This window comes from Camelus ferus, chromosome 25 (genome assembly GCF_009834535.1).
Source record: "Camelus ferus isolate YT-003-E chromosome 25, BCGSAC_Cfer_1.0, whole genome shotgun sequence".
NCBI classification, from domain to species: Eukaryota; Metazoa; Chordata; class Mammalia; order Artiodactyla; family Camelidae; genus Camelus; species Camelus ferus.
This window is the reverse complement of record NC_045720.1, coordinates 1,584,826-1,607,618: the sequence shown is the minus strand read 5'-3', so window position 1 is coordinate 1,607,618 and position 22,793 is coordinate 1,584,826. Positions and strand designations below refer to the sequence as shown.

General features: G+C 63.8%; 1 protein-coding gene across 6 annotated transcripts in view; it reads left to right on the top strand.

The window, feature by feature from the left end:
• ADGRB1 (adhesion G protein-coupled receptor B1) overlaps nt 1-15,214 on the top strand; it is a 79,491-nt gene extending 64,277 nt beyond the window's left edge. The window contains exons 25-33 of one of the 6 annotated variants that reach the window (XM_032468267.1): nt 1,359-1,457; nt 4,195-4,434; nt 4,556-4,727; nt 7,939-8,034; nt 9,627-9,681; nt 11,738-12,444; nt 13,542-13,577; nt 13,760-13,864; nt 14,413-15,214. In XM_032468267.1, the coding sequence (XP_032324158.1) occupies nt 1,359-1,457; nt 4,195-4,434; nt 4,556-4,727; nt 7,939-8,034; nt 9,627-9,681; nt 11,738-12,444; nt 13,542-13,577; nt 13,760-13,864; nt 14,413-14,613 (1,711 nt within the window). In that variant the 3' untranslated portion in view covers nt 14,614-15,214. Of the gene's footprint in view, nt 1-1,358; nt 1,458-4,066; nt 4,435-4,555; nt 4,728-7,938; nt 8,035-9,626; nt 9,682-11,737; nt 12,445-13,541; nt 13,578-13,759; nt 13,865-14,412 lie in introns of those variants that run through there. The other 5 variants (XM_032468268.1, XM_032468269.1, XM_032468270.1 and 2 more) reach the window with 5 other exon arrangements.
• Nucleotides 15,215-22,793: the final 7,579 nt, after the last annotated feature.

The window sequence follows — 22,793 nt, the reverse complement described above, 5'->3', positions numbered from 1 at the left end:
AGGGCCACCTGTGGGCCGGGACAGGCCCCCTCTCTCCTGCCCCAGCACTCTGAGCCCTCCTCACCCGCCTCTGCCTGCCGTTCTGCTCTGTCTGTCTGTCTTCCCTGGCTGGTGTCTGCTGGGGGTCCCCCCCCGCTCTGCCTCCCCCCGTGCCAGTCCTGCTCGGTGTCTGTCTCTCTTTCTCTCTGTGTCCCTCCCCCTTCCCCTCTTCCTGCTCTTGCTTCCCACCATGAACAAAAGCTCCAGGAAACCTTCCCCTTGGATCCCTGGTGGGTTCTGTCCTGGCTAGAAACTTGCTTTGGGGGAGGCATGTGACCCTGGAGAGCCCACAGTGGCTGGCAGCCTGGCCTGGCCGTCTGTGGGCCTGGGTCCCCTGCGCCCTGGGCCTGTTCTCTGAGTCTGTGAAGTGGGGATTGGCAGGCCTCGCCCCAGCCAGTGCCAGAACACACTGTCACCCACACGTGCTCCCAGAGTAGTGTGTCACACACCAAGGAGTGCACGTGTGGTCGAGGCAGCAGGGAGGCGCCGTGCGCCCACCTGGCTGTCCCTGACTTGTCTGCTTCCTGTGGTGACCCCTGAGGCGGGGTCTGCCGGCCGAGCAGGCTGAGCCTGAGGCAGGGGCGTGGCTGGCAGAGCAGGGCCAGAGCTGGGCAGGTGCGGGCGAGAGCCCAGCAGGGCGGGGCAGCCGCCTGCTTCGAGGGGCCCACCCCTGAGCGCAGCAGTGCCACCACTGAGAAGCACCCCCGGAATCAGCCGTGTGACTGCACACAGCCTTGCGCGCGCGTGCGCGCACACACACACACACACACACACACACACACACGCAGTGGCGGGAGGCCCCAGCCCAGGTAGCTGACAGACGCCACCACTGACCGTCGGGCAAAGCCCTCCGTGGCTGGGGCAGTGCGTGGTGAGACCACACGTGGGGGAGCCAGAAGGAAGAGACGGTGGCCTCATCCAGGTGTCTTGCTGCTTCGTGTGAATGTGGGCAGATAGCACGGTCCTCAGCTGAGCGTGGAAGCAGTCGGGGACCGGCCCTGCCCTCCCCTCAGGCCAGCCGCATCCGGCCCGGAGACCCCGCCCCGGCTCTACCCCCAGGCCCTGGGTGCAGCAGGTGGAAAGGGGCCTGAGGACCCTGAGCCCCACCAGCAGCCCCTCAGGACCCGGGCCTCCCATCGGCGCCCCCACCCCTGGAGCCTGACCGCACCTGCCCTCCCCCTCGGACCCCACGCCGCCCGGGGAGGCTCGGGCTGGACCCTCTGGTTGGTTTTGCTGTTACCCGTCCTCCCCACCCTCCCCACACCGGTTTCTGCCAGAACAATTTTGCTTTTGTTTCAGTCTTTTGATTTCGCTTGCAGTCAGCTGCCCCCGGCCCGCCTCGGGCGCGCCCTCACATGTGCCGAGTGTGCAGTCGTCTCTGCGGCCGACGCCACCTCCGAAGCCGCCAGTAACGCCATGTTAGTGCCTCTCCTCACCCGCCCGCCCACCCGCCCACCGGGCTCTGCTCTCCTGAGTTACATTTTGTTTGTTTTAAACTTTTTCTTTCATTTCTGTCATCTCCGCCATCCACTCTGGGGTCTTAGGCAGCCCCTGCCCGGCCTCCCCAAGCTTTGGCCACCTCGTTTCCTGTCCTGCCCCCTCCCCGGCCAGGCTCCCACCCGTGCTCCAGGCCTCGGGCTGTGGGCGTGTGTGGCTGCAAGAACACGGTCAGCTGGTGGCCATGGTCAGTGGTTGTGCTGGGGCCACAACGCTCTGAGTGTACAAGTGTGTGCGTGTGTCAGGACCATGAGTATGAGCGCAGGAGGCTGGGGAGTGTGTGCTGCTCACTACTGGACGTGAGTGTGAGAGAGGCAGGCCATGTGCTCAGGGCAGCTGGCTCATTTGCTGACCCTGGGCTGCCACCAGGGGGCTGGGAGCAGGGCAGGGACAGCGCAGCTGGGGCCCAGGATGGGTGCTAAATCCCGAGGGACCTCGGCTCAGCTGACCTGAGAGTGTCCGTTGTCTTGTCCCGAGACACACGGGTCCCCCTCCTGTGTTTACGTCCCAATCTGGGCCCCGGGGCCAGGACTTCAGAGGCCCCATGTAGAGGGTCCTCCTGGCCGTGGGGAGCGCGTGGGCAGAGGCGGACTCGCTTCCTGGGCAGGGATTTGTCCAGTGGAGCCAGAAACCTCTGGGGAGAGGGTGAGCTGCTCCTTCGTGCAGGGTCCACGGGCCAGACGCCCCCGGGTCTCAGCTCAGCCCTTCCTTTGTTTCACAGGCAGGCTCTGTGGGGTGCACACATGGCCTCACCTTGATGGGGGGTGCCGAGCCGAGAGCCTTGCGGGAACGTTACCTGTGAGGTCACACAGCAAGTTAGTCAGTGGCCCTGCCCCCGTCCCCATCCACTCTCAAAACCCCTCCCCCGGGGGCATCTGCTTTTCCAAAGGGGGCGGTTGGGGCAGCTGCCTCTGGCCTGCACCCCCCGCCCCCCAGCCGCCTCTCCTTTGGACAGTCATGCCTGGACCTGCACGGAGGTCCTTCCACGGGGCCCTCTGCAGAAATGTTTCAGAAGCTGCAGGAAGTTGAGTAATTTAAGCGTCCCCAAGCCCCGGCCTTCTGCCAGCCTCAGGCCCGAGGGAGGATGCCTCACGGCAGGATGAGACGTTTCAGTGGGGAGGCTCTGCCCCCTCCTGCTCAGAACATGGGTTGGCGGGGGCTGTGCCTGGGGATCCGGCTAGAGAAGGCCTGCTTCAGACAGGAGAGACGACGGGGCCCCACCCATCACAGCGGGGAGACTGAGGCCCAGGCTGGGAGGGGACCAGCATCGTGGGAGTATGAAGTTCTTGCGTGCCCTCCTGTGCCAGGCCCTGTGCCAGGCCCAGGCATTACTGCTGCGGAGGGAAGGCAGCCTGCAGGGGCAGGCGCCCGGCCCCGCGGGCCTCTGCCTAACCCGCTTGCCCGCAGTGCCAAGGGGCAGTGGGGCAAGGCCAGCGGGGCCCTGGGTGTGGAGGCGACGGGGTGGGGGGTGGTCCGTGAGCTCTTGTTCTGGACCCCTTGCTGAGCCCAGGGGAAGAGGGGTGGGCGCTTCAGGGCGACTCTTGGCTCTGGCCTGAGCCGCTAGGAAGGGGACCTGGGAGCCGTCCCCTGGCCTGGGCAAGGTCTTGGGTGGGGGCAGAATTAGAGGCTCCATCCTGGAAGAGACACAGGCTGGGGCTGGGATCGGGGACCTGGGTCCTAGAGAGGTCCTAGAGAGGCTGAGGAGGAGATGGAGGAGGCAGGTGTGGCCGCTGTGCCTGGCCACAGAGAGCTGTCTAAGACATGAGGACAGAGCTGTCTCTGCGGGGCTGGGCCCCTTACAGGTCGTCCACCGCGTGGGTGAAGTGGCTTCAGTGGGTGAGCCAGGCTGAAGGGAGTGGAGGAGCAAAGTGGGGTGAGCTCTGGCCCCCTGGCCAAGGCCCCGCTGTCTCCCACCAGCCCTGGTGCCCTGCGGTTCTGCCCCATCTGCTCCTGCCTCTCCTTTCGACTCCGGTGACCAGTCAGGGAGGAGGGGAGCCGGGTACTAGTGGCATGGGGCAGGAAGCCCAGCAGCCTCCGGGGCCCTGCAGGCAGTCCCTGGCCCAGGGGCGGAGCTCGCCCTGGCTGCGGTCCTCGGGCCACAGTGGCCCTAAAAGTGGTGGTAGTGTGTGGGGGTGGTCAGTCACATTTCCCAACACCCATCTCACTCCAGGCATCCTGCTGGCACTTTTTCTGCTGCCACAACAGCCTCTTGCTGTGGCATAGTGTCCCCACTGTGGATGGGGCAACAGGCTCAGAGTGACCATACATGTAGCCTGTGGTGGTGCAGGGAGGGGCTGGGCTGCAGAGGGTGATGCCTGCCTCAGGGGTGCTCCTGGAGGAGGGGGCGAGGGCTGCAGGCCGGAGGTAGCTCGTCCCCTGGGGAAAGCAGAGCAGGGCCCACCAGGAGGAAGAAGCACCTATCGTCTGTTCCTGTCTGTCTGTCTGTCTCCTCCCCTCACAGACCTCCTTACCTCTCCTGAAGAGTTCTCTGGTTCCCCACCTCCCTCTTTCTCTCTTTCTCTCTGTCCAGAGCTCAGAGGCCTGGTCAAACGCCCTCCCCGTGGCCATCTTGCAGTTCGAGCCCTGGACCCCTGGCTGGGGGCCTGAGGGACCTGGGAGGAGGGGCCTCCTCCCCAGCAGCCGTCCCTCTCCCTCCAGTGCGCCCCCCCTCCCTGGGGCCTCCTGGACAGCCAGGAACCTGCGTCTTCCAGAGACGTCCCGCCCTGACTGCTGCCCGGCCCCTCGGGACCGCCCTCCCGAGTCCCCGTTGCCCTGGAAGGCCTTGGGCTGGGGGTGTTGCTGGCCGAACTCCGCGCCCCAGGAGAGGAGGCAGCAGGGCTGGGCAGGAGAGGTCTCTCAGAGGATGCGGCCCAGGGTCGGCGGGCCCAGACTCCCCAGGTGGGATGGACGGGCAGCCAGGCCCCAGCCCCGGGGAGGGAGACGGGCTGAGGCCAGGCCCCGGCCCGGGCAGCAGGGCCTGGGACTGCGCTGACAACGCCGCCCGCCGCGCTGTCCGCAGGGCCTCTCTGTGGAGCTCCTGCGTGGTGCTGCCGCTGCTGGCGCTCACCTGGATGTCGGCCGTGCTCGCTGTCACCGACCGCCGCTCCGCACTCTTCCAGATCCTCTTCGCCGTCTTCGACTCGCTGGAGGGCTTCGTCATCGTGATGGTGCACTGCATCCTGCGGAGAGAGGTGGGCCCCGGGTGGGCAGCTGGGCGGGCGCCCACCCTCACCCTCACCGGGGCCCTCCTTCAGGGCCGGGGCCCGCAGTGTGTGCGGGCCGCGGGCGCTCAGCCTGCTCCAGGCGCCGAGACACCGCCTCCGCACGTGCCCGCGGTGGGCAGGTTCTGGGATGAGGCCAGGAAGTGGGGAAGGGTGGCCTCTTCGCCCTGAACGCTTCTATGAGTCTGGACTTGTGTCCAGCACACAGCAAGGGCTGTTGAGAACGGTCAGCTCTTCCCAGAGGCATCCTGGTGCCCCATGCTGGCTCGGACCCGGGTCGGGGTGGGCTCCGTGCCTCCGGGGCCCACGGGAAGGAGAGTCACTGGAGGTAGTAACACGGCTGCATGGCAGCCGAGACTCCTGTTCTGGCACTTCCTGGACTTCTCCAGAGGTACAAGAGCAGGGTTCTTGCCAGACTGTCCCAGCTGCCCCCTGGCTGGTAGCAGTGGTAAAGGGGATGCGCTCCTGGCTTCGGGGGTAGAAATGGGGAAAACGTCCATCTGGACATAGGCGGACAGGCGCCCACTTTGAGGTTGTGTGGGGAGCGGCGAAGGGACCTGAGGGGCACGAGGTTGCAGCCTCCTTTGGCACCGGGACATCCCTGGGGCAGAAGGGGCAGAGTGGGTAGGCAGGTGTGGAGTCACCTCCACTCCCCTAGTACCTCCTGGAAAGAGGGCAGAGAGGATTTTAAAGCAGAGCAGTTCAAAAGGATGGAATGGGAGAGGAGGCAGCAGCAGCAGAACCTGGGCATTTGGAGGCGGAAGGACACGTGGGCATGAACTGGGCCCACCAGGAAGCTTCTGGAAGTGGGGTCAATGGGGCCCTGGACACCGGGGGTGGGGTCTGTAGTGGACGATCCGTCACCTGTGTGCTTTGGCAGTGCTGCCCACCCACCCTCCGCCACCTGGAGCATCCCCATCCAGGGGGCTGCACAGCTGAAGATGGGGGTGCCCCACTGGGAACAACTGAGGCCCCCCAGCTTATACCTGGGGGAGATGTGAATACCCCTCTCCAGGGGCTCCAACCACAGGAAAGAGGAGGGTGAAGACTCAACGTTTCTGGTGTGGAAACAGCCCCCCATGGCCTGCAAACCAGAGCAGTCCAGTCGGTCCCGAGCGACCACTCAAGCCGTAAGGACCTGGGGACAGTTTCCGCCAGAAGAGCCACGGATCCACCAGCAGTGAAGCCACAGTGACAGCCCAGGAAGAGGCAGCTTTGCAGACCTCACATCGACACCCCAGAAGGAAAAACTGCGCTCCCTGTGCCCTCAGTGTACTCGCGTTAGAGATTCTCACGACAGCCCCACAGAGTAGCTGCTGCACACTCCCTGCTCCAGGCCAGCACAGAGCCGGACACCAAGGGGGTGTGACCCAGGCTCCTGGCCTTGGGCTGCCTGGCTTCTGTGAAACGAGCAGCAACTAGGACAAAGGAATGTCCTGAGGACAAAACAGAGAGGCTGTAGACACCAGAGGGGGAGCTGCAGGGCTCGGTGGACGGGAAAACAGAGGCTGTGCCCCTGAAGGGCCAGAAGGCGGACCCTGGAAAACAATTAGAAAGTGGGCTCTGACGGACCCCTTACTGAGAACAGGAGGCGCAGGGTGCAGGCAGGGATGGCAGGAAGGTCTGGGACACCGCTCCGCCGGAGCCAGGCGCCCTGAGGGCCCGCTCCTTCGGGAAACTAGAATGTGGGGTTAGACCTAGATCCCGCGCACGCCCGTGGTGGCCAGGCCAGACAGTCTCCGTCTGCCTCCCTCCATGAGCCCCGGGGTCCCACATGTGGGGTCCGGGCTGCAGGGGCCCTGCCACCTGGGGCAGGTCGCAGCTGGGGGTGCTGTGCTGAGGAAGACGGGCCAGGGGGGCAGAGGCCGGGCCTTGGGCATGGACCACTCCAGCGGGTGGACGAGCAGGGTCTTCCTCTGTGCCGGCATGGAGAGCGGAGTGGGTGAGGCTGGCCCCGACGGCCTTCCTGAAGGAGGGAACCCGAGGCATCTGGGAGTCCCAGCTCCTGTTGGTGCCGATGGAGAATGTACTTTCGTGTCTGCCGTCTCCTGGACCGTGGCCTGCCTCCGCCGGGCACGAAGTAGGGCTTAGCAAATGTTTGCCGCCCGGGTCGGCAAGCACAAGGGTGGAAGGAAGGTGCACCTGCAGGGGGAGGCCCAGGGGGCTGCCTGGTGTCAGTGGCTCTGAGGCCAGCAAGACCCTGACCTGCCTCTGCCCGGCTGTGTGGCCATGGTGCACTGGATTTGGGCAGCCCCTCACAACAGCACAAACTCTGTGTCCAGGGTGGGTGGGGATGGGTCCATGCCCTCCTCCCAGCTCTCCCCACCTCTGCACAGGACACCTCCGGGAAGCCCTCTGTGCCCAGCCCACCCCACCCTCTGTGCTTGTGCAGCCTGCACCACCGTTTACTTGCTTTGCTCGTCCTGGCCTGGAGGCATCTGTTCCACGAGAAGGGCACTCCGCTCACTGCTGCCCCCAGTGCCCAGCGCGTGGAGGTGCCAGCCAGGGCTCCTCGCTCGCGCTGACCAGCAGCGCCTCTGGACCAGTGGGTCCCCTCATCCTCCAGCAGCTCCTTCTGACTCCCGGAGCCATCCTCACCGTCCCTCCGGCGAGTCCGAGGCCGTGGTGGTCCAGTCCCCCTCAACCGAACACGCTGCTCTCAGTAATGTGACACGGCACCCCGTCCCCCACCCAGGGGCCTCCCGGACACTCGGGCAGGGCCTCTTCGAAGGGAGTGAGGGCCTGACCCCAGCTTGCCCTGGAAATTCGAGGACATGGGGTTGTGGCTCAGGACAAGTCTGGGCACCAAGTGACCCTTCTTAGCCCGACAGTGGGTTCTTACCGACAGATTCTAGCCAGGAGGGCCTGCAGCCTGTTCTCAGGGGCCCAGAGCTCCATGTTTTTAAGCTTTCACCCCTAAAAGGGCATAGAGAGAATCTCAGGGTTCAGAGGGCCGGCTGCTGGCGAGGCCACCCCTGGGTCGCTGTCCCTTCACCCCGCAGACGAGCCTGTGCCCTTGGGGGCAGGGCCCCACCCGCCGCGGGCCCCTCCCCACCGCTCGGGGCCTGTGTGGGTCCAGGCGGGGCGCCCCTCACTGGGAGGCCGCTCTCGGCCTCGCCTTTCTGGCGGCACGACCGCGGGCGCTGGCCAGCCGCTGACCGCCTGTGCTCTCCCTCCCCAGGTCCAGGACGCTGTGAAGTGCCGCGTGGTGGATCGCCAGGAGGAGGGCAACGGGGACTCGGGGGGCTCCTTCCAGAACGGCCACGCCCAGCTCATGGTAGGGCTCGGGGCTGGGGCACAGGCTGCCCACACTTGGCGCCCACACTGGGCGCCCACACTGGTTGTCTCCACTAGGCCCCAGCAGCCCACTCGGAGGACCTCCGAGCCTCCTTTGAGGTTGGGGAAACTGAGGCCTGCTGAGGTGAAATCCTCACTCCAGGGTTTGGGGATGGGCAGGGTCAAACTGACCAGGAGTCTGGGTAGGGCTAGGGTCCACCCCAAGCCCACCTTCTGGTACCAGCAGTGCCCTTTGGCCAGACCCCATTCCCTGGCTGGCTGACCCTCATCCTTGCACCTTCCACACCTCTCTTTGCCCTCGAGCTCAGCCAGGAACGGAACTTGGCTCACTTGCCCTCCCCCTGGGACCAACCCCCCACCACACCTTGGCCTTGTCCTCAACCAGCTCCTCTCAGGATCTGACTGCCTGGTCCTCTGGCATTATGCACACCATTCAGCCCCACGCACTGCACACCCCTGTCTGCTCCTGCTGCCACCTTGCAAGTGGCACCTCCTCCAGGGAGCCCTCCCTGACCCCCATCAGGCTGCCTTGCCCGTTCGGGCCCTGGTAGTGTCCTCGGTAGTGTCCTCCCTGCTGTCACTTGGTGCCTGCTGCCCGCTGGGTGCCCCTGGCAGGCAGGAAGTGCTCATTCAGTCTTCGGTGAGCCTGGCCACTTCACGGTGGTTGTGAGGGTCACAGACAGGGCCTCAGCAGAAGCAGGGGTGAGGCAGGGGCCCACAGTGGGAGGAGTCGGGCCCACTGGTCAGAGGGGCGGGATGACACTGACGCAGTGACTCCCTGACACTTCTTCTGGCCTGCTCTCCGACCCTAGGGGAAGACTGTGTAGACTTCCTGCCAAGCTGATCTCTGCATTTGCCAGGAAGGGACTTCCAGGCTTGATGAAGGGCCTGGCCATCCCCTGGGGCCCCTCAGTCCCTGGGGAAGGCCACAGCCCACCCTTGGGTGGCCTGAGCCGGGTTCTCCAACAGGCTGAGCTACCCGAGGGCAGGGCCGAGGCCACCCTCCCACCTCCCCCAGCTCCTAGCCTGGGACGGGGAGGGTGCTGCGGCAGAGACCACAGCCACTGCTCCAGGGGCAGCTGGTCCCTCCCTGGCACCAGACATCTGCCTCCCAACCCCGCTCTGCTCTCCTGGGCCAGCTGGCCTCCATTTCCTGGTCCCCTGGGCTGCGGTGAGGACTAAAGAGGTGACATGGGGCAGGCCCCCACTCCGGCACATCAGCGGTGGCGGCCTGGGCAGCAGGGGGCTCAGGTGTGAGGCCCTCCATGTGTCCTCTCCTGTTGGAGGGACGGAGCAGGGGGGTTCTGGTACTGGGGGCCCAGGAGGCCGGGGTGGGGGGAACTGAGTCCAAAGGGTCCAAGAGCGTGAGTGAGCTGTGGCTGATCTGCAGACGCCTTGGAGGAAGAAGGTACTCACGTGTGCATATGCACAGCAACCCACACGCGAGCACGCACACGGGAGCAGCTCCAGCACAGCCCCTTCCTCCCGGCCCACAGACAGCCTGGCGCTCAGGCAGCAGCCCGGCCCCGCCCACCCGCCCTTGGGCCCTCACTCCCCCTCCTCTCTCTGCAGACTGACTTTGAGAAGGACGTGGATCTGGCCTGTAGATCAGGTGAGCGCCTGACAGGTGAGAGCGACAGGTGGCCCTCTCCTGGGCCCACTTCCTTTTCTTTTTTCCGTGCATCTGCCCGCTCATTCGTCTGTCGTCATCCCACCCGCACACCATGAGGCTTGACCACAGACCTTGGCCTGCGCTGGCCACCTCCATGCCTCCCATCCCCCACCCACTCCCTCAAGGCTGCCGGCAGGGTCTGCGGGGCATAAGCAGAAGCCTCCGGAAACCTGTCCTTGGGCTCAGTACCCAGCAGGTGCTGGTGGAGTTTTTAGCACTGGAGGGGACCGTCCGGGCCTCCGCTGCCCCGGCCCTGGCCCGCTTCTCTCCCTCAGCACATGCCCAGTCCTCTGCATTCATGCATCTTTCTGATCTCTGCCCTCGATCCTTCTTGTAGGGGCCATGAGGCTGGGCCAGCTCAGGGAGACCCACTTCCGCCACCCTGCCTGCCCGCCCTCAAGGGCCCACGTTGTGTGTTGCCTTCATTTTTTCACTATTGGTCCAGCCGTGGAGTAGGGCCTGGTCGGGCTTTCAGACTTGGGGAACATCCGTGGGAGCAGGAGGAAAATGGTGAAAAGAACCAACTGCTGAGCCCTGGGTTAGCAATGAGCTTCCTGGAAGAAAGTGCAAAAAGGGAATCAATTGCCCAGTAAAAGGAAGCTGTCCAAATGTCGTTGCTGAGAGCCAGGTGTTTGGGGCCAGTGATAGGCAGTGTCTCTCTGGGCTGTGGAGGACCAACTAGTCTTGCTCCCTCTGGTCTGTAGACATTTGAGGAGCGTCTTCTCTAGAGATAGCCATGCAGAGGGAATGGGAGAGCCCCAAGTCAGGAGTGTCAGCTGCTGCTTGCTAGACCCCAGGAGGGCTTCCTGAAGGGGACGGCCTCTGGGTTGGGCTAGACTGGAGGTGAACAGAGCATCCTTCCTGCCCTGTCTTAGCCTCATGTGCTCTAGCCAACCACCGGAGAGATGGTTCCAAGACTTCAGGGCTTTTGGGCACTTGAGCTTAGCCCTGTTTGTGTGGTGCTGGCCTCTCTGAGCCCGAAGTTCCTTCCTCAAAAAAAAAAAAGAAAAAAAAAAGCAGGGGCTCTCTGTGAACACATCAGCCCATGGACTGATGTGTTAAAAAAAAAAAAAGTTTTTATTACTCATTAGTAGGGCAGCCTGATCTGTGGCCTCCAGAGCAGTGGAGTGGCTGATGCCTGGGGGTGGGACCAGAGACACAGTCCCAGGCGCTGAGTGTAGGGAGGGCAGGGACCAGCCCAGGGTAGGTGGGAGCCCTGGCGAGTGCAGGGGGGCCTGCTGCAGGATCTGTGCAAGGGAGGCCCACAACTCTGTCCACGGCACTCGATACTGGCTCTGAGGTGGACAGCCAGGGGGAGGGACCTGCAAGGGAGGGGGGCTTTTCCTGACCACGGGGGCGGGCAGGTTTGGCCGGAAAGATGGCAGGTCTGTTGGGCCGCGTGGGGCAGGGGCAGGGCAGGACTGCAGACCTGGGTGTTGGTGTTGGCATCCAGAGTAGGGAAGAGAAGGGGTGCCGACCTGAGGCCGTCAGGAGGGCGGAGGAGGACCGGGGTTGGGTGAGTGATGATCGGCCCGGGCAGCTGGGGGCTGGGCAAGGGTGTGGCATGGGAGCCTGATCACCTGGCCAGCGCCTGCGTGGGGAGGGCCCTGTGGTCAGATCTTGTTTCCAGAGGATGGGCTCCAAGTGGGCTGTGGGCAGCTGGGCCTGCAGCTTGGGGCTCTGTGTGGGCCTAAAGAGGCTAAGCGGACAGGCGGGAGCGAGGCAGGCAGTGGGCAAGCGGGAGCCCAGCGAGAGGCTGTGTCCCGGCACCTCCAGGCAGCGCAGGCCGCCCCTCACTTGCCCTTTCCAGCTGCTGTGGGTGGAGGTCATTTGTCCTCTTCCAGGGAGGAGAGGCACCCCTGCGTCCCATCCTCGTCTGAAAGGACAGGGGAGCCCCAGCTGCGGTAGCACCAAACCCGAAGGAGGCTGCCGAGACCAGCCAGCAGGTTGTTCCCGAGCGGGACCCAGCACCCCTCTCTGCCCTGACCGGCCCCCTGGCCTGTCCCCGCAGTGCTGAACAAGGACATTGCAGCCTGCCGCACGGCCACCATCACAGGGACGCTCAAGCGGCCGTCGCTGCCCGAGGAGGAGAAGCTGAAGCTGGCCCACGCCAAGGCGCCCCCCAACTTCAACAGCCTGCCAGCCAACGTGTCCAAGCTGCACCTGCATGGCTCGCCCCGCTGCCCGGGCGGCCCCCTGCCCGACTTCCCCAACCACTCGCTGACCCTCAAGAAAGACAGGGCGCCCAAGTCGTCCTTTGTCGGCGATGGGGACATCTTCAAGAAGCTGGACACGGAGCTGAGCCGGGCCCAGGAGAAGGCCCTGGACACGAGCTACGTGATCCTGCCCACGGCCACAGCCACGCTGCGGCCCAAGCCCCAGGAGGAACCCAAGTACAGCATCCACATCGACCAGATGCCCCAGACCCGCCTCATCCACCTCAGCATGGCGCCTGACGCTGGTCTCCCCGCCCGCAGCCCACCCTCCCGCCAGGCCCCTGGAGGCGGGCCCCCCGAGGCGCCCCCCACCCAGCCCCCGCCGCCCCCACCCCCACCCCCACCCCCGCCCCCCCAGCAGCCCCTGCCCCCACCGCCTGCCCTGGAGCCGGCACCCCCTAGTCTGAAAGAGCCCGGGGAGCCCGCTGCCCACCCGGGGCCCGGCACAGGGCCCGGGACCAAGAACGAGAGCGTCACCACCTTGTCTGTGAGCTCCCTGGAGGTAAGGGCAGCCCAGGCGCAGGGAGGCAGGGGCCGGGTGGGCCCTAGCCGGCAACGGACAGGCACATTGTGGGCACTGTGGATTTGGGCTGGGGCTCAGCAGGTGGGACTGAGGGTGTAGGGCGTCCCCGGTGAGGCTGGCGGCCAGCTTCAGGGAGCCCAGGAGGGGGGTGCCTGGAGGCCAGCATCGTGGCTCACCCCTGCCGGCAAGAGTCCCATTGTTAAGAAGAGAGACTGAGAACTTGCCTTCCCCTGCTGGCAAGAGATACAGGGCTTTCTGGGCCCTCATAACTGGGAGCTGGTGCCTGTGCTTAAACGGCCTCTTGTACCCTTGGTGGTGGTCTCACCCACGGCACAGGGGTTCAGGAGCCCACAGCCAGGACGCTGAGCTGGACTTGAACCAGCTTGAATCTAGCCCCTTCCGTGATTGGGTGCTCACGCCAGCCAGACCCTCCTTAGACCAGTCCAAAACCTGGAGTTGACCCCCAGGCCTCGGTCAGCCTGTGGAATGGGGACTCAGAGACAGGAAGGGTGGGGAGCAGTCAGGTCCAGCACCCTTGGGGAGCCCCACCCTCCCCAGGCTGGGCTCCCACCTCCTGGATTATGGCCTCTGGTTATGCAGCCCTGGGTCCTGGTTCTGTGGCCACCCAGTCATGCCACGGCCCTGTGTCCAGACCTCTTAGTCCTGGGAGTGTGTCCTGGGCAGCCTGAGCTGGACACCCTTGCCCAGCCCTGGCACTGTCCTTGAGGTGGGACAGAAGGTAAGTCAGGGCTCATCACAGCCTGCCCTGCCTTCTAGGGCTTCTGGCTTCTGTTTCCTTAGGCCCAGTGACCCCTCATTCTGCCCACCGTTTTCCCCCAGAGCCCCCCGTCTGGGCTTCCTATGTCTCCGGGCAGGGGTGGCCTACAAGGGGCCTGGGCACTGAGAGCCATAGCTTCAGTGCAACTAGAGGCGTGTCTCCCAGGGCCTGGCTGGGACCGAGGGCAGGCATCCAGGTGCGGGGGTCCCTGGCCTCCTTTGTCCTCCGGCAAGGACTTGTGGTTGAGGGATTTGGGGGAATCTGGTTGTGAATGCGCGCAAACCCCTTCTCCCCACAGCGGCGGAAATCACGATATGCGGAACTGGACTTTGAGGTGGGTTCTGGTTTCCCCTGCCCCAGACTCCGGGGCCCAGGCCTTCCAAAAGGCAGGGAGGGGTCTGGGGAGGAGGACCCCGCCCTGACCGGGAGGCCAGGCTCCAGGGGCCTGCCTTGGGCTGGGGCAGGGCAGGGCGGCCCCCTCCGGGCTCAGGGCTTGCTCCCCTTCTCCCCCTGCAGAAAATCATGCACACTCGGAAGCGGCACCAGGACATGTTCCAGGACCTGAACAGGAAGCTGCAGCACTCGGAGAAGGACAAGGAGGTGCTGGGCCCTGACAGCAAGGTCTGGAGGAAGCGGGGCGGGGTGTGGGGCGGGCGGGCGGGCGGGCCTGAGGGCAGGGGCGGGGCGAGGCTGTGGGAAACCCTGTAGGTAAGGCTGCCTTCTCTCCTTCCTTCCACCTACTTCATTCATTCATTCGTTCAACTTTTTGGGAGGGCTGGCCTGACCCAGCCCATTCTACATACCCAGAGGAACAGGGCAGGCAGACGGGTCTGTCCCAGGGGCCCCGTCTGGAAGCACAGGTGGTGCACTGGGCTGGGGGAGCCGGGGCAAGGCTGCCTCCCAGAGGAGGGCGACAGCCAAGCGAGAGGCCCTGAGCCGGCAGGGGCTTCCAGCTGCCCTTCCCTGCAGCCCCCCACCACTCTTGCCCAGTGGTGGGGGGCCTTAACCCTCGTGCGGTCTGGGAAGGGCTCTGCTCCTGCACTTCCCTCTCTGGGCTGGGGTCTCCCTGCCGCCCACACCTGCCTTTCTCACTGTCTGCCTCCTTGTCTCCACTCCCCACCTGCTCGGCATCGTCTCGGGCCCCACCGCCTCCACCGCCCGCCGGCCAGCAGCCAGAAAAGCAGCAGACGCCCAACAAGCGGCCCTGGGAGAGCCTCCGGAAAGCGCACGGGACGCCCGCGTGGGCGAGGAAGGAGCTGGAGCCGCCGCCGCCGTCGCCGCTGGAGCTGCGGAGCGTGGAGTGGGAGAAGTCGGGAGCCACCATCCCGCTGGTGGGCCAGGACATCATCGACCTCCAGACCGAGGTCTGAGCGGCCGGGCAGCGGCCATGCACCGGGCCACAGAGGAGGGACGCTGCTCTGCCCGCTCCTGCCGGACGGGCACAGACACACTCGCGGGCGGCGGGCGAGGCCCGCGCCCAGGCCTCAGGGCGCTCGGACGGCGGCCAGGCAGAGGCCCGCAGTGCTGGGACCAGAGCCAGACGGGACAGGAGGCGGTGGCGCCCCTGTGGGCACAGGGCTCCTGAGGCCTGAAGGTGCCTCAGACTCTGCCCTCCTCGGGCCCGGCCCCGGAGGGCAGGCAGGCAGGCCGGTGGCCGCGGACAATGGCCAGGCCGGTGTGGCCAGCTTCCCCGGGATGCCCACCTGAGCTGCTGCGGCGGCGGACCAGCCTGCTCAGCCTGGCCGGCCTGGCACCGTTTTTTAGACACCCCCATCCCTCGGGAAGCAGCCAGACCCATGTACCTTTCCAGGGCCCTGGGGCCGCTCCCCAGACCCAGGCGGAGAGCACGGCCCTCTCCCCTATGCCACCCCAGGGGCAGGACCAGAAGCCCACTCCGGGAAGAAGCAGGGGTGGGGAATCTATTTTTTCTCTCCTTTTCTTTTCTTCAATAAAAAGAATTAAAAACCCACATCCTCTCTGTGTGGCCATCCTCTGTGCAGCACGCAAGCCCGGATCCTGTGGGCTGGGGGTGGGCTTTGCTGGCCTTGGCCCCTCCACCCAGGTCAGGGAGGGCCAGGGAGGCCTGGCAGCAAGCTGCTCCACCCCGTGTGCTGTGGGAACAGGACAGAGACCTGGGACCGGGGCCTGCTCCCCCGCCCCTCCCTTCCTTGGGCTTTCAGACTTCCAAACCCACAGGGGCAGGAATTTGACCTCCCCGTGTGCCCAGAGTCGTTGCTGGACAAAAACAACAGAGGGTGCTTTTAAAAACAGTCTGAGACAGGAGAAAGAAACGTGGGGGCAGAGGATCTGGAAAGGGTAGGAGCCTTCAGAACTTGGGACCCCCGTCCTTCCGTTGGCCTCGGTGGGCCTCCTCCAGGACCCCACCCTCTTCTGTATCATCCCTGTCCCATCTGCCTCCCCCCCTTGCTGGGCTGGACTGGCTGGACTTGGAACCAGGTGCCTGTTGCCCCCAGGCCTCGGTGGTCTCAGCTGTCAAGGCATGGGTATGACGGACAGATGTGAACACACCCAGAGCCGCCCCCATGCCTGCGGGTGCTGGGTACATGCCAGGACCCTTCCCCATCTCTCCAGTTCTCTGCCTCCTTCCAACTCGGCCTGGCCCATGGCCCCTGCTGGTTTCTGGGTCTGAGCTATGAAGTGCTCACCCAGTGAGTGGAAGTGCAGGGGCCTGTGTCTCCTCCATGCTTCCAGCAGGGGGCAGCCTGAGCCGCCCCACGGCGCTGGCTGGGGAGCCAGGAGCCTGGGAGAGGCGGTTAAGCAGGTTCCCTCCCCACCAAGCTGTGTTCCCCACCCCGGGAAGCCCCAGGGCCTCAGCCAGCCAGGAGGGCTGCGCTGGGCCCCAAGAGGCAGCAGAGGGGCCACCTGCCCAAGGAGGAGGTATACAGGTGGGTCATTTGGAGGCCCACACCCCAAGATTATGGGCCCCCAACCAAGTCATGCAGAATGAAAACAATGCCAGCCCCGGCTGAGGGGCGGGGGGGGCTGCCCGGCTCAGGGTCCCCATGGCAGCCTTGCTCCCCAAGTCGGGGCTCAGCTTGTGGGAATCTTGCTGATGCGCCTGTGACCACCACTCCCCAACTCCAGGGTCCTCAGCAGCATGTGGAGATGGGCCTGGAGAGGGCCTTGGCAGGTGCTGCCACACATGTGAGTGACCGCAGTGATCGCTGGTGACCACAGATGACCGAGGATGGAGAGGGATCCTGGCGACCATGCATGGCTGGGAGGGGCTGAGTGACCACAACTGGCCTGAGTGAGTGGACAGCAGTAAGGGAGGGGAGCATGGCCACCAAGAGGATGCGGTGCAAACCCCGCCCAGTCGCACACAGCAGGGAGCCGGCGCCTCACGAGGGCGCGGTCGCCGAGCCCAATTCTGAACCCTCCAAAAAGCCAACATTCGGGGTGAGATTTGGCGGCAAATCCAGACCCAAACTGAAGCTTGTTACAGCTCACTTGTTACAGATCATTAACCACTAAATACACGTTCGCAGGTTTGAGAAGCCCCTGCCCTGGGGTCTCAGTGAAATCCCACACATGCTCACTGCTGGCTCTCTACACCCAGAGACTTGAATTCCAAGCCCACCTGGCCCAGGGCGTTCAGATGAGGGCCATGTCCTGTGCTGGTCTCCGCTTCCTCTGGCTGTTACAGAAGGAAGCTGGAGAGCGCCTAGGAGCAGGGGGGTCCAAGTGGAGAAAGTCCTGAGCCCCCAGCAACTGTCCCCCACTTCCCCCGGCCGGCCCCCAACAGTGAAGGCAGCACAGGGCACCGGGCCAGGGTCTGGAAGGCTGGACTTCTGCAGAGGGCTCACCAGCATCCTCCTGGAGTGACCAGGGCAGGGTCTTGCCAGCTCCCTGACCTCCCCTGTCCCATTCATGCCCAGGACCTTATGCAAAAGAAAACCTGAAAGAAAAAACAAAAAAGACAAGATGGACCCAAGCCACCCACTCCCTGTACGCAAGAGGAGTGCCTAGATGGTGTGGGCCGCTGGTGTCAGGGCTTGGTGTGGCACCAGGGTCCAGGCTCAGAGTGACCAGAGTTAGGGTCAGCCTGTGAACAGACTCCAGTTTTCCTCTGATCCTGGTTCTTCTTTCCAAGAAGGCTCTGTCTTTCTGGGAGAGGCCACACCTTCTGTTCTGCTTGGACCTGATGTTCACAGCTGCTCAGGCAGTGACTAGTCAGAAATTTCTCTCTGCTCCCTTGCTTTCCATGCAAGAAGCCTGCCAGGGTGTCCCTGCAAGACTCGTCAAAACCCTTGGGCCCTGCCCGGGTCTACCCTCCATCACCTTCTTGTGGTGAGCCCTGTCCCGGGCGGTGCTCCGGGCCACGGACCCTGAGGCGCTCAGCGCTGGGGCGGGACCTCTGCCCTCATCCAGCGGTTTAGACTGCTGTGCCGCCAGCACGGGACGAAGCAGGGGTCCTGATGCCACCTGCAGAAGAGGAGACCGAGACTCAGAGTGGCCAAGGGATGCTGCCAGCATCCCACATGTAGTGAGGGTGGAGCTGCATCTGCCCTTGGCTCTCCTGGCTCTGGTTCCTGGACCCTCCCCTCAGTGTATCAGCTATGCAAGGGCAGCCTTGGCCCCTCCATCTCCATCGGCTCCCTCCACCAGAAGCCACTCCTTTCCAGAGCTGGCCAGGCCACTAGAAAGATCTTCCTGGACCTGTGTTCTCTTCGTTGTCTTGGCGTCTTTGCACACGTGCCATCTTCCCCTGCGGCCTGTTGCTGGCGAGGCTAAGAACGCCCCCTCTGCCGCCTTCATCTGCCGTCGGTGGCGCCACCAAGCCCGACGGAGAGGACGGCGGTGGTCATGGTGGGCAGGGGTGTTCAGCCAAGGCTGGTGGTGACAGTTTTGTGGATGGAGCTGGAGGTCTCGGTGATGATGGTGGTGCTGCTGACAGTGGTGGTGGTGGTGGTGGTGGTGGTGGTGGAGGTGACGGTGATGATGATGGTGCAGGTGACGGTGATGATGATGGTGCTGATGGTGGTGGTTGTGGTGGTGGAGGTGGTAGAGCTGGAGATAGAGACAGTGGCAGCAGTGGGGAGTGATTCTGGTGCTGGTGATGCCTAAGGTGGCAGCCACCATGATCCATGTTGCTGATGGTGGTACTTCTGGGATTGAAAATCAGGATCTGACCGGGTCACCTTGTCCCCCACTCCCACAGATGGAGCATCTGGAGGATGGACGGGTGGACAGGCAGAAAGAGGGAGGCATGAGGACGGTGACTGGACCCTCTGAGTCACCTGGGGTTGCAGCTGCCAGGAGCGGCAGCCGCCAGGAGCTGTGTGTGTCACCAGCACCCACACCCCTAAGACTGGAGGCAGCTCCTCCTCACCTGGTTCCCACCTGTTCGTTCTCTTCCCTGTCACCTGCTCCAGCAGTGCAGGAGGCGAGGAGACCCAAGAAGCCCCCACTCTTACCCTGGGCGGCCCTGCCTCTAAGCGGCAGAAGCTTTTCTGGCAAGGTCTTCTCAACCACCTTTCCCACCTCGCTTCCTGGCCCCAACCCAGCCACAAACACATGCACTGTTAGGAAGTCCTTCCTCTGGTCTAACCTCATGCTGCAGCAGGAAGGGCTCCTGCCCCCATCAGCAGACCTGCTCTCAGTCCTTACACGCCCCAAGCCTGGTGGACCACTCCCTCCGCCACTGTCGGGGCTGCTTATTGACCACCAGTTGGACACCTCCCAACCTCTGCTGGCTCCTTCTGGTCTCATTCAAGGTGAAGGACAGACCCTCCCTAGGCTCTCATAGCAAATCCACTGTGTGCTTCATGCTCCAGAACTTGTTCCAGAACCTTCCAGACCGCTCTTCCCAACCCTGCTCCACCCACCCCCAGCTCACTGCAACCTCCTAAAACCAGGGCTTGTGTCACCAGAATGCAGGCCTGGAGAGCTGCCACCTCCCTGGCCCATCCCCACGTGGCTCCCCAAGGTGACAGGACAGCTGGGGTCCCACGTAAGAAGCCCAGAAACTGCCACCCACCCCCATCTTGGCCATTCCACTGCCCTGGAAGATGACCAGGCCACCCTTTCTGACAGACGTAAAAACCTGGGGGCCTGGGCCGCCGTCCTCGGCAGGGACCTGTTGGCATTTTGGCTCAAGGCCACCAAGGCCTGCCTGGAGCTGCCTGCAGACCTCAGAGTGCATGGGTCAGGGACGGGAAGGGAGGGGTCACAAGGACCCCCCTACAGTCCAGCTCTGCCATTATTGCCTGTGGCCAGGGGAGGTCTCTGGCCCCCCAGCAGAGTGGGGATCCCACAGTCCCCTCCCTGCAGACACCTGGGAGATGGTGCGGGTGATTCTGGCTCCTGCAGGACCTCCTCCATGTCCCTGCCTGGTGTGCCCCTGCCCACTGGGGCATCGGCGCCCCTGTCCAGGTCTGCTCAGAGAGGCCCACAGAGGGGCCCCAAGGCAGTGAGACCCCCTCACAGGGTGAGCCAGTGGTGGTCCCGGCCCCCGCTCCCTGGCCTCAGGGCTGGCTGGGGCAGGAGGTCTTGACCTCTCTGGGCCTCGGTCCCCCTGGGCGCCGGGGGAGCAGGACCTGGGGACTAAGACCGCTTCCAGGCCGGCAGTCTGACTCCACACCTCTCCAGGCGTGGGGAGCAGCGGGCTCCCCAGGTTACTTTGTCAGGCCCTAAAAATAACCAGGAGCGGAGGGGCGTCTCTGAATAGCTCTCAGACATGCCAGGCACTGCCCCCCTGGAGCGGAAGGGCCTCCCAGTAAGGCCTTGGCAGAGGCGGAAGCGAGCCAGACGCCACTGCTCACGTCAGCTCCCGGCTGTGCAGCCAGAGCCTCCCTCCCAGGGACGCCAGCCCCAGGCGGTGGGCCTGGGGCAGTGCACGGCCAGGGGCCTGGCGAGGTGGGCTCAGGCTGGATGCCCAGAGCCTGCCTGGGCTGGGGACAGCTTTTGACAAAAGAGCACTGGGGTTCCAGAATTTAGAAACACAGAACCTAAAATTTACTGGTCTGGAAACCTACATTTATACATATGGAACCTTAGGACAATCAAATTCAGAAGACCTACTCCTCCAAGCTCAGGGGACCAGAGGGAAGGGCCTCCCCACCCCCTGCACCCCAAGCCTGGCCTCGGAACGAGGCAACATCCCCACTGGGGATGGGGGCAGCCAGCTGCAGTGGCGGCTGGGGGTGGCCTGCCATCCCAGGAAGGCGGAGGAGGTGTCGCCAGGCTCAGATGGCTCCCTGGGAACACCATATGGACCCCACCCCAGAAGGGGAGTCGGGAGGGGAGGGAGGCCCCCTCCTCCCTCTGTCCCTGGGAGCTCCCTGGGAGGCAGATGGTGGGCGGGGATGGCCTGGAGGCCAGGGTTCCAGGACAGCTCTGCTGCCAGGACCTCGGGCCCTGTCCCCTGCTGGTTTTCCTGCCCCACCAGCCCCTGCCCCGCCTCGTCTGTGTTCTTTGTAGTCACTCTCAGACCATTTCCAGGCTCACGGTCCCCCAGTCCTTAGAGTGGAAGCAGCTGACAGGCTTCTCCCCGGTCCCTCCTAAGGGCGACCTCCTGGATGGAGGAGGGTGGCCTGGAAGGAAAGGGAGGGTCCTTACTCAGGCCTCACCCAGAAGGAATGAGGGGGCTTCTGAGGCCCAGAGAGGGCTCTGTGCCATCCCAGGGCACCACTGAGCTGCTAGGAGCAGGTGTGGCCAGGTCGCAGGGCTGGGTCTGGACTGCTACTGGCTCAGCCCCAGAAATCCCGTGTCCCAGCCCTCACCGGGCCCTCGTCGGCCTCTCTCCTTCGGTCTCTGCCTTTGGCTGTCAGAGGCTCTCCTGGACCCAGTCTCACTGGAGTTTCCCGTCCTTGCCCCTCCTGGTCTCTTCAGAGTCACTGTGTCTTGCTTGCATCAGGCTTTGGCCTGGGGGTCTGGTCCCCCTCAGGACAGGGGCCACCCCGAACCCCACAGTGCGCGTAAGCTCTGCTCTTCTGACAGCTGGGCGGGCCGAGAGGGACCCTGGGGAGCAGGCCCAGCCCAGCAGCACACTGGGGAGGGCCAGAGACCGCCTTCCCTGGCCTCCAGGTGTATGCAGGGATGTGGCCACCACTGGAGGAGTGGGACAGAGGAGTGAGCAGGACGGGCAGAGGCCAGGGAGGAGGCCAGGCTGGGGTCCCGGCTGCAGAGTGGAAGTGTATGCCAAGGGCAGCAGGCCACTCGGACATTTGAGGCTGAGGCGGCCTCAGTCCAGTCTCATCGGTCCTGTTGGTCTCAGTGGCCCAACACTGCACACCCCCCAGGCATGCCAGGCCTGCAGGGACAGCGGTGGTGGGCCCCCGGGCTCCCGGCAGAGGCTCCCAGGGCAGGTGGACTTCAGTGAGGACCAGACCCATGGCAGGATGACCTGTGAGGACCCAGGGGGCGACGGCAGGCCTCTGCCCCGCCTTTATCATCATCACTTATCACAGAGGGGGCACTGGCGGACGAGAGGGGGCACGACCTGCCTAAAGCCACGGAAGTCAGCCAGCGCTGGGCTCTGCGCCCAGGCCCCCAGGCGCCACAGCTGTGTTCCCACCACCACAACGGCCACCTGTGCACACGAGTTTTAGAAGTGACTGCCTTTTTTACATATTTCCTTTACTCCACTTTTATCATTCACTGGCCTATCAACTACACGGATTCCTCCTACTCCTTTCCAGCTTGCCTTTGAAATGTAACCAGTTATCTCACTTAACAAGGACTAAAGCGTATCGGTGTATTAAGCCCCCTTTCGGACAATCCATGGACCTCAGAACATGGTCGTCATTTTTCTTGGGGCTCATAGGGTGGTGTTTTCTATTATTTTAGTTATTTTTTACTGCCACCAATTAGACATTATTATCTTTTTTAAAAATAGACAACATTTGGTTATATTTACTTATGTGTAACAGTTTCTTTGCTCACCATTTAATTGCGTTCTGTGCCCAGCTCCACTTCGTGGGAGTGTAGGGGGGCTCCCCCCACCAACAGGCACTGCTCCACACACCAGCTGGGTGTCCCACAGTCCACCTCAGTTCCGACTGTCTACCTGGGACATCAGACCCACGGGGTTAGGGGCTCAGTCCCAGAAGACTCCCCCTAGCCCACATTTCAGACACCAGTCTCAAGGCCAGGTTGTCACCTGTGCTTTTGACCAAACTGTGACAGACCCGAGGTTCCCGTAGCCCCCACCTCAGGTTTGATTAATTTGCTCACAGAACTCAGAGAACCATTTTACTCGCCGGATCACTGGTTTACCATGAAGGAACACGGGGCAAGGATCGTGGGAAAGGAACTGGCGTTTCACGGTCTCTCCGAACACTTCTGTCTCCTTGAACCTCCACGTGGCCATCAACGCAGAAGCTCTCCGAACCCCGTCCTTTTGGGGGTCTATGGAGGGTTCATTACATAGACATAACTGATTAAATCACTGGCCATTGACGACTGATTCAGCCTTCAGCCCCGCTCCCCTCCAGGGAGGTCCGAGGGTGGGGCTGAAAGTTCCAACCCTCTAATCACATGGTTGGTTCTCCTGGCCACCAGCCCCATCCTACTTCTGGGTCCAAAA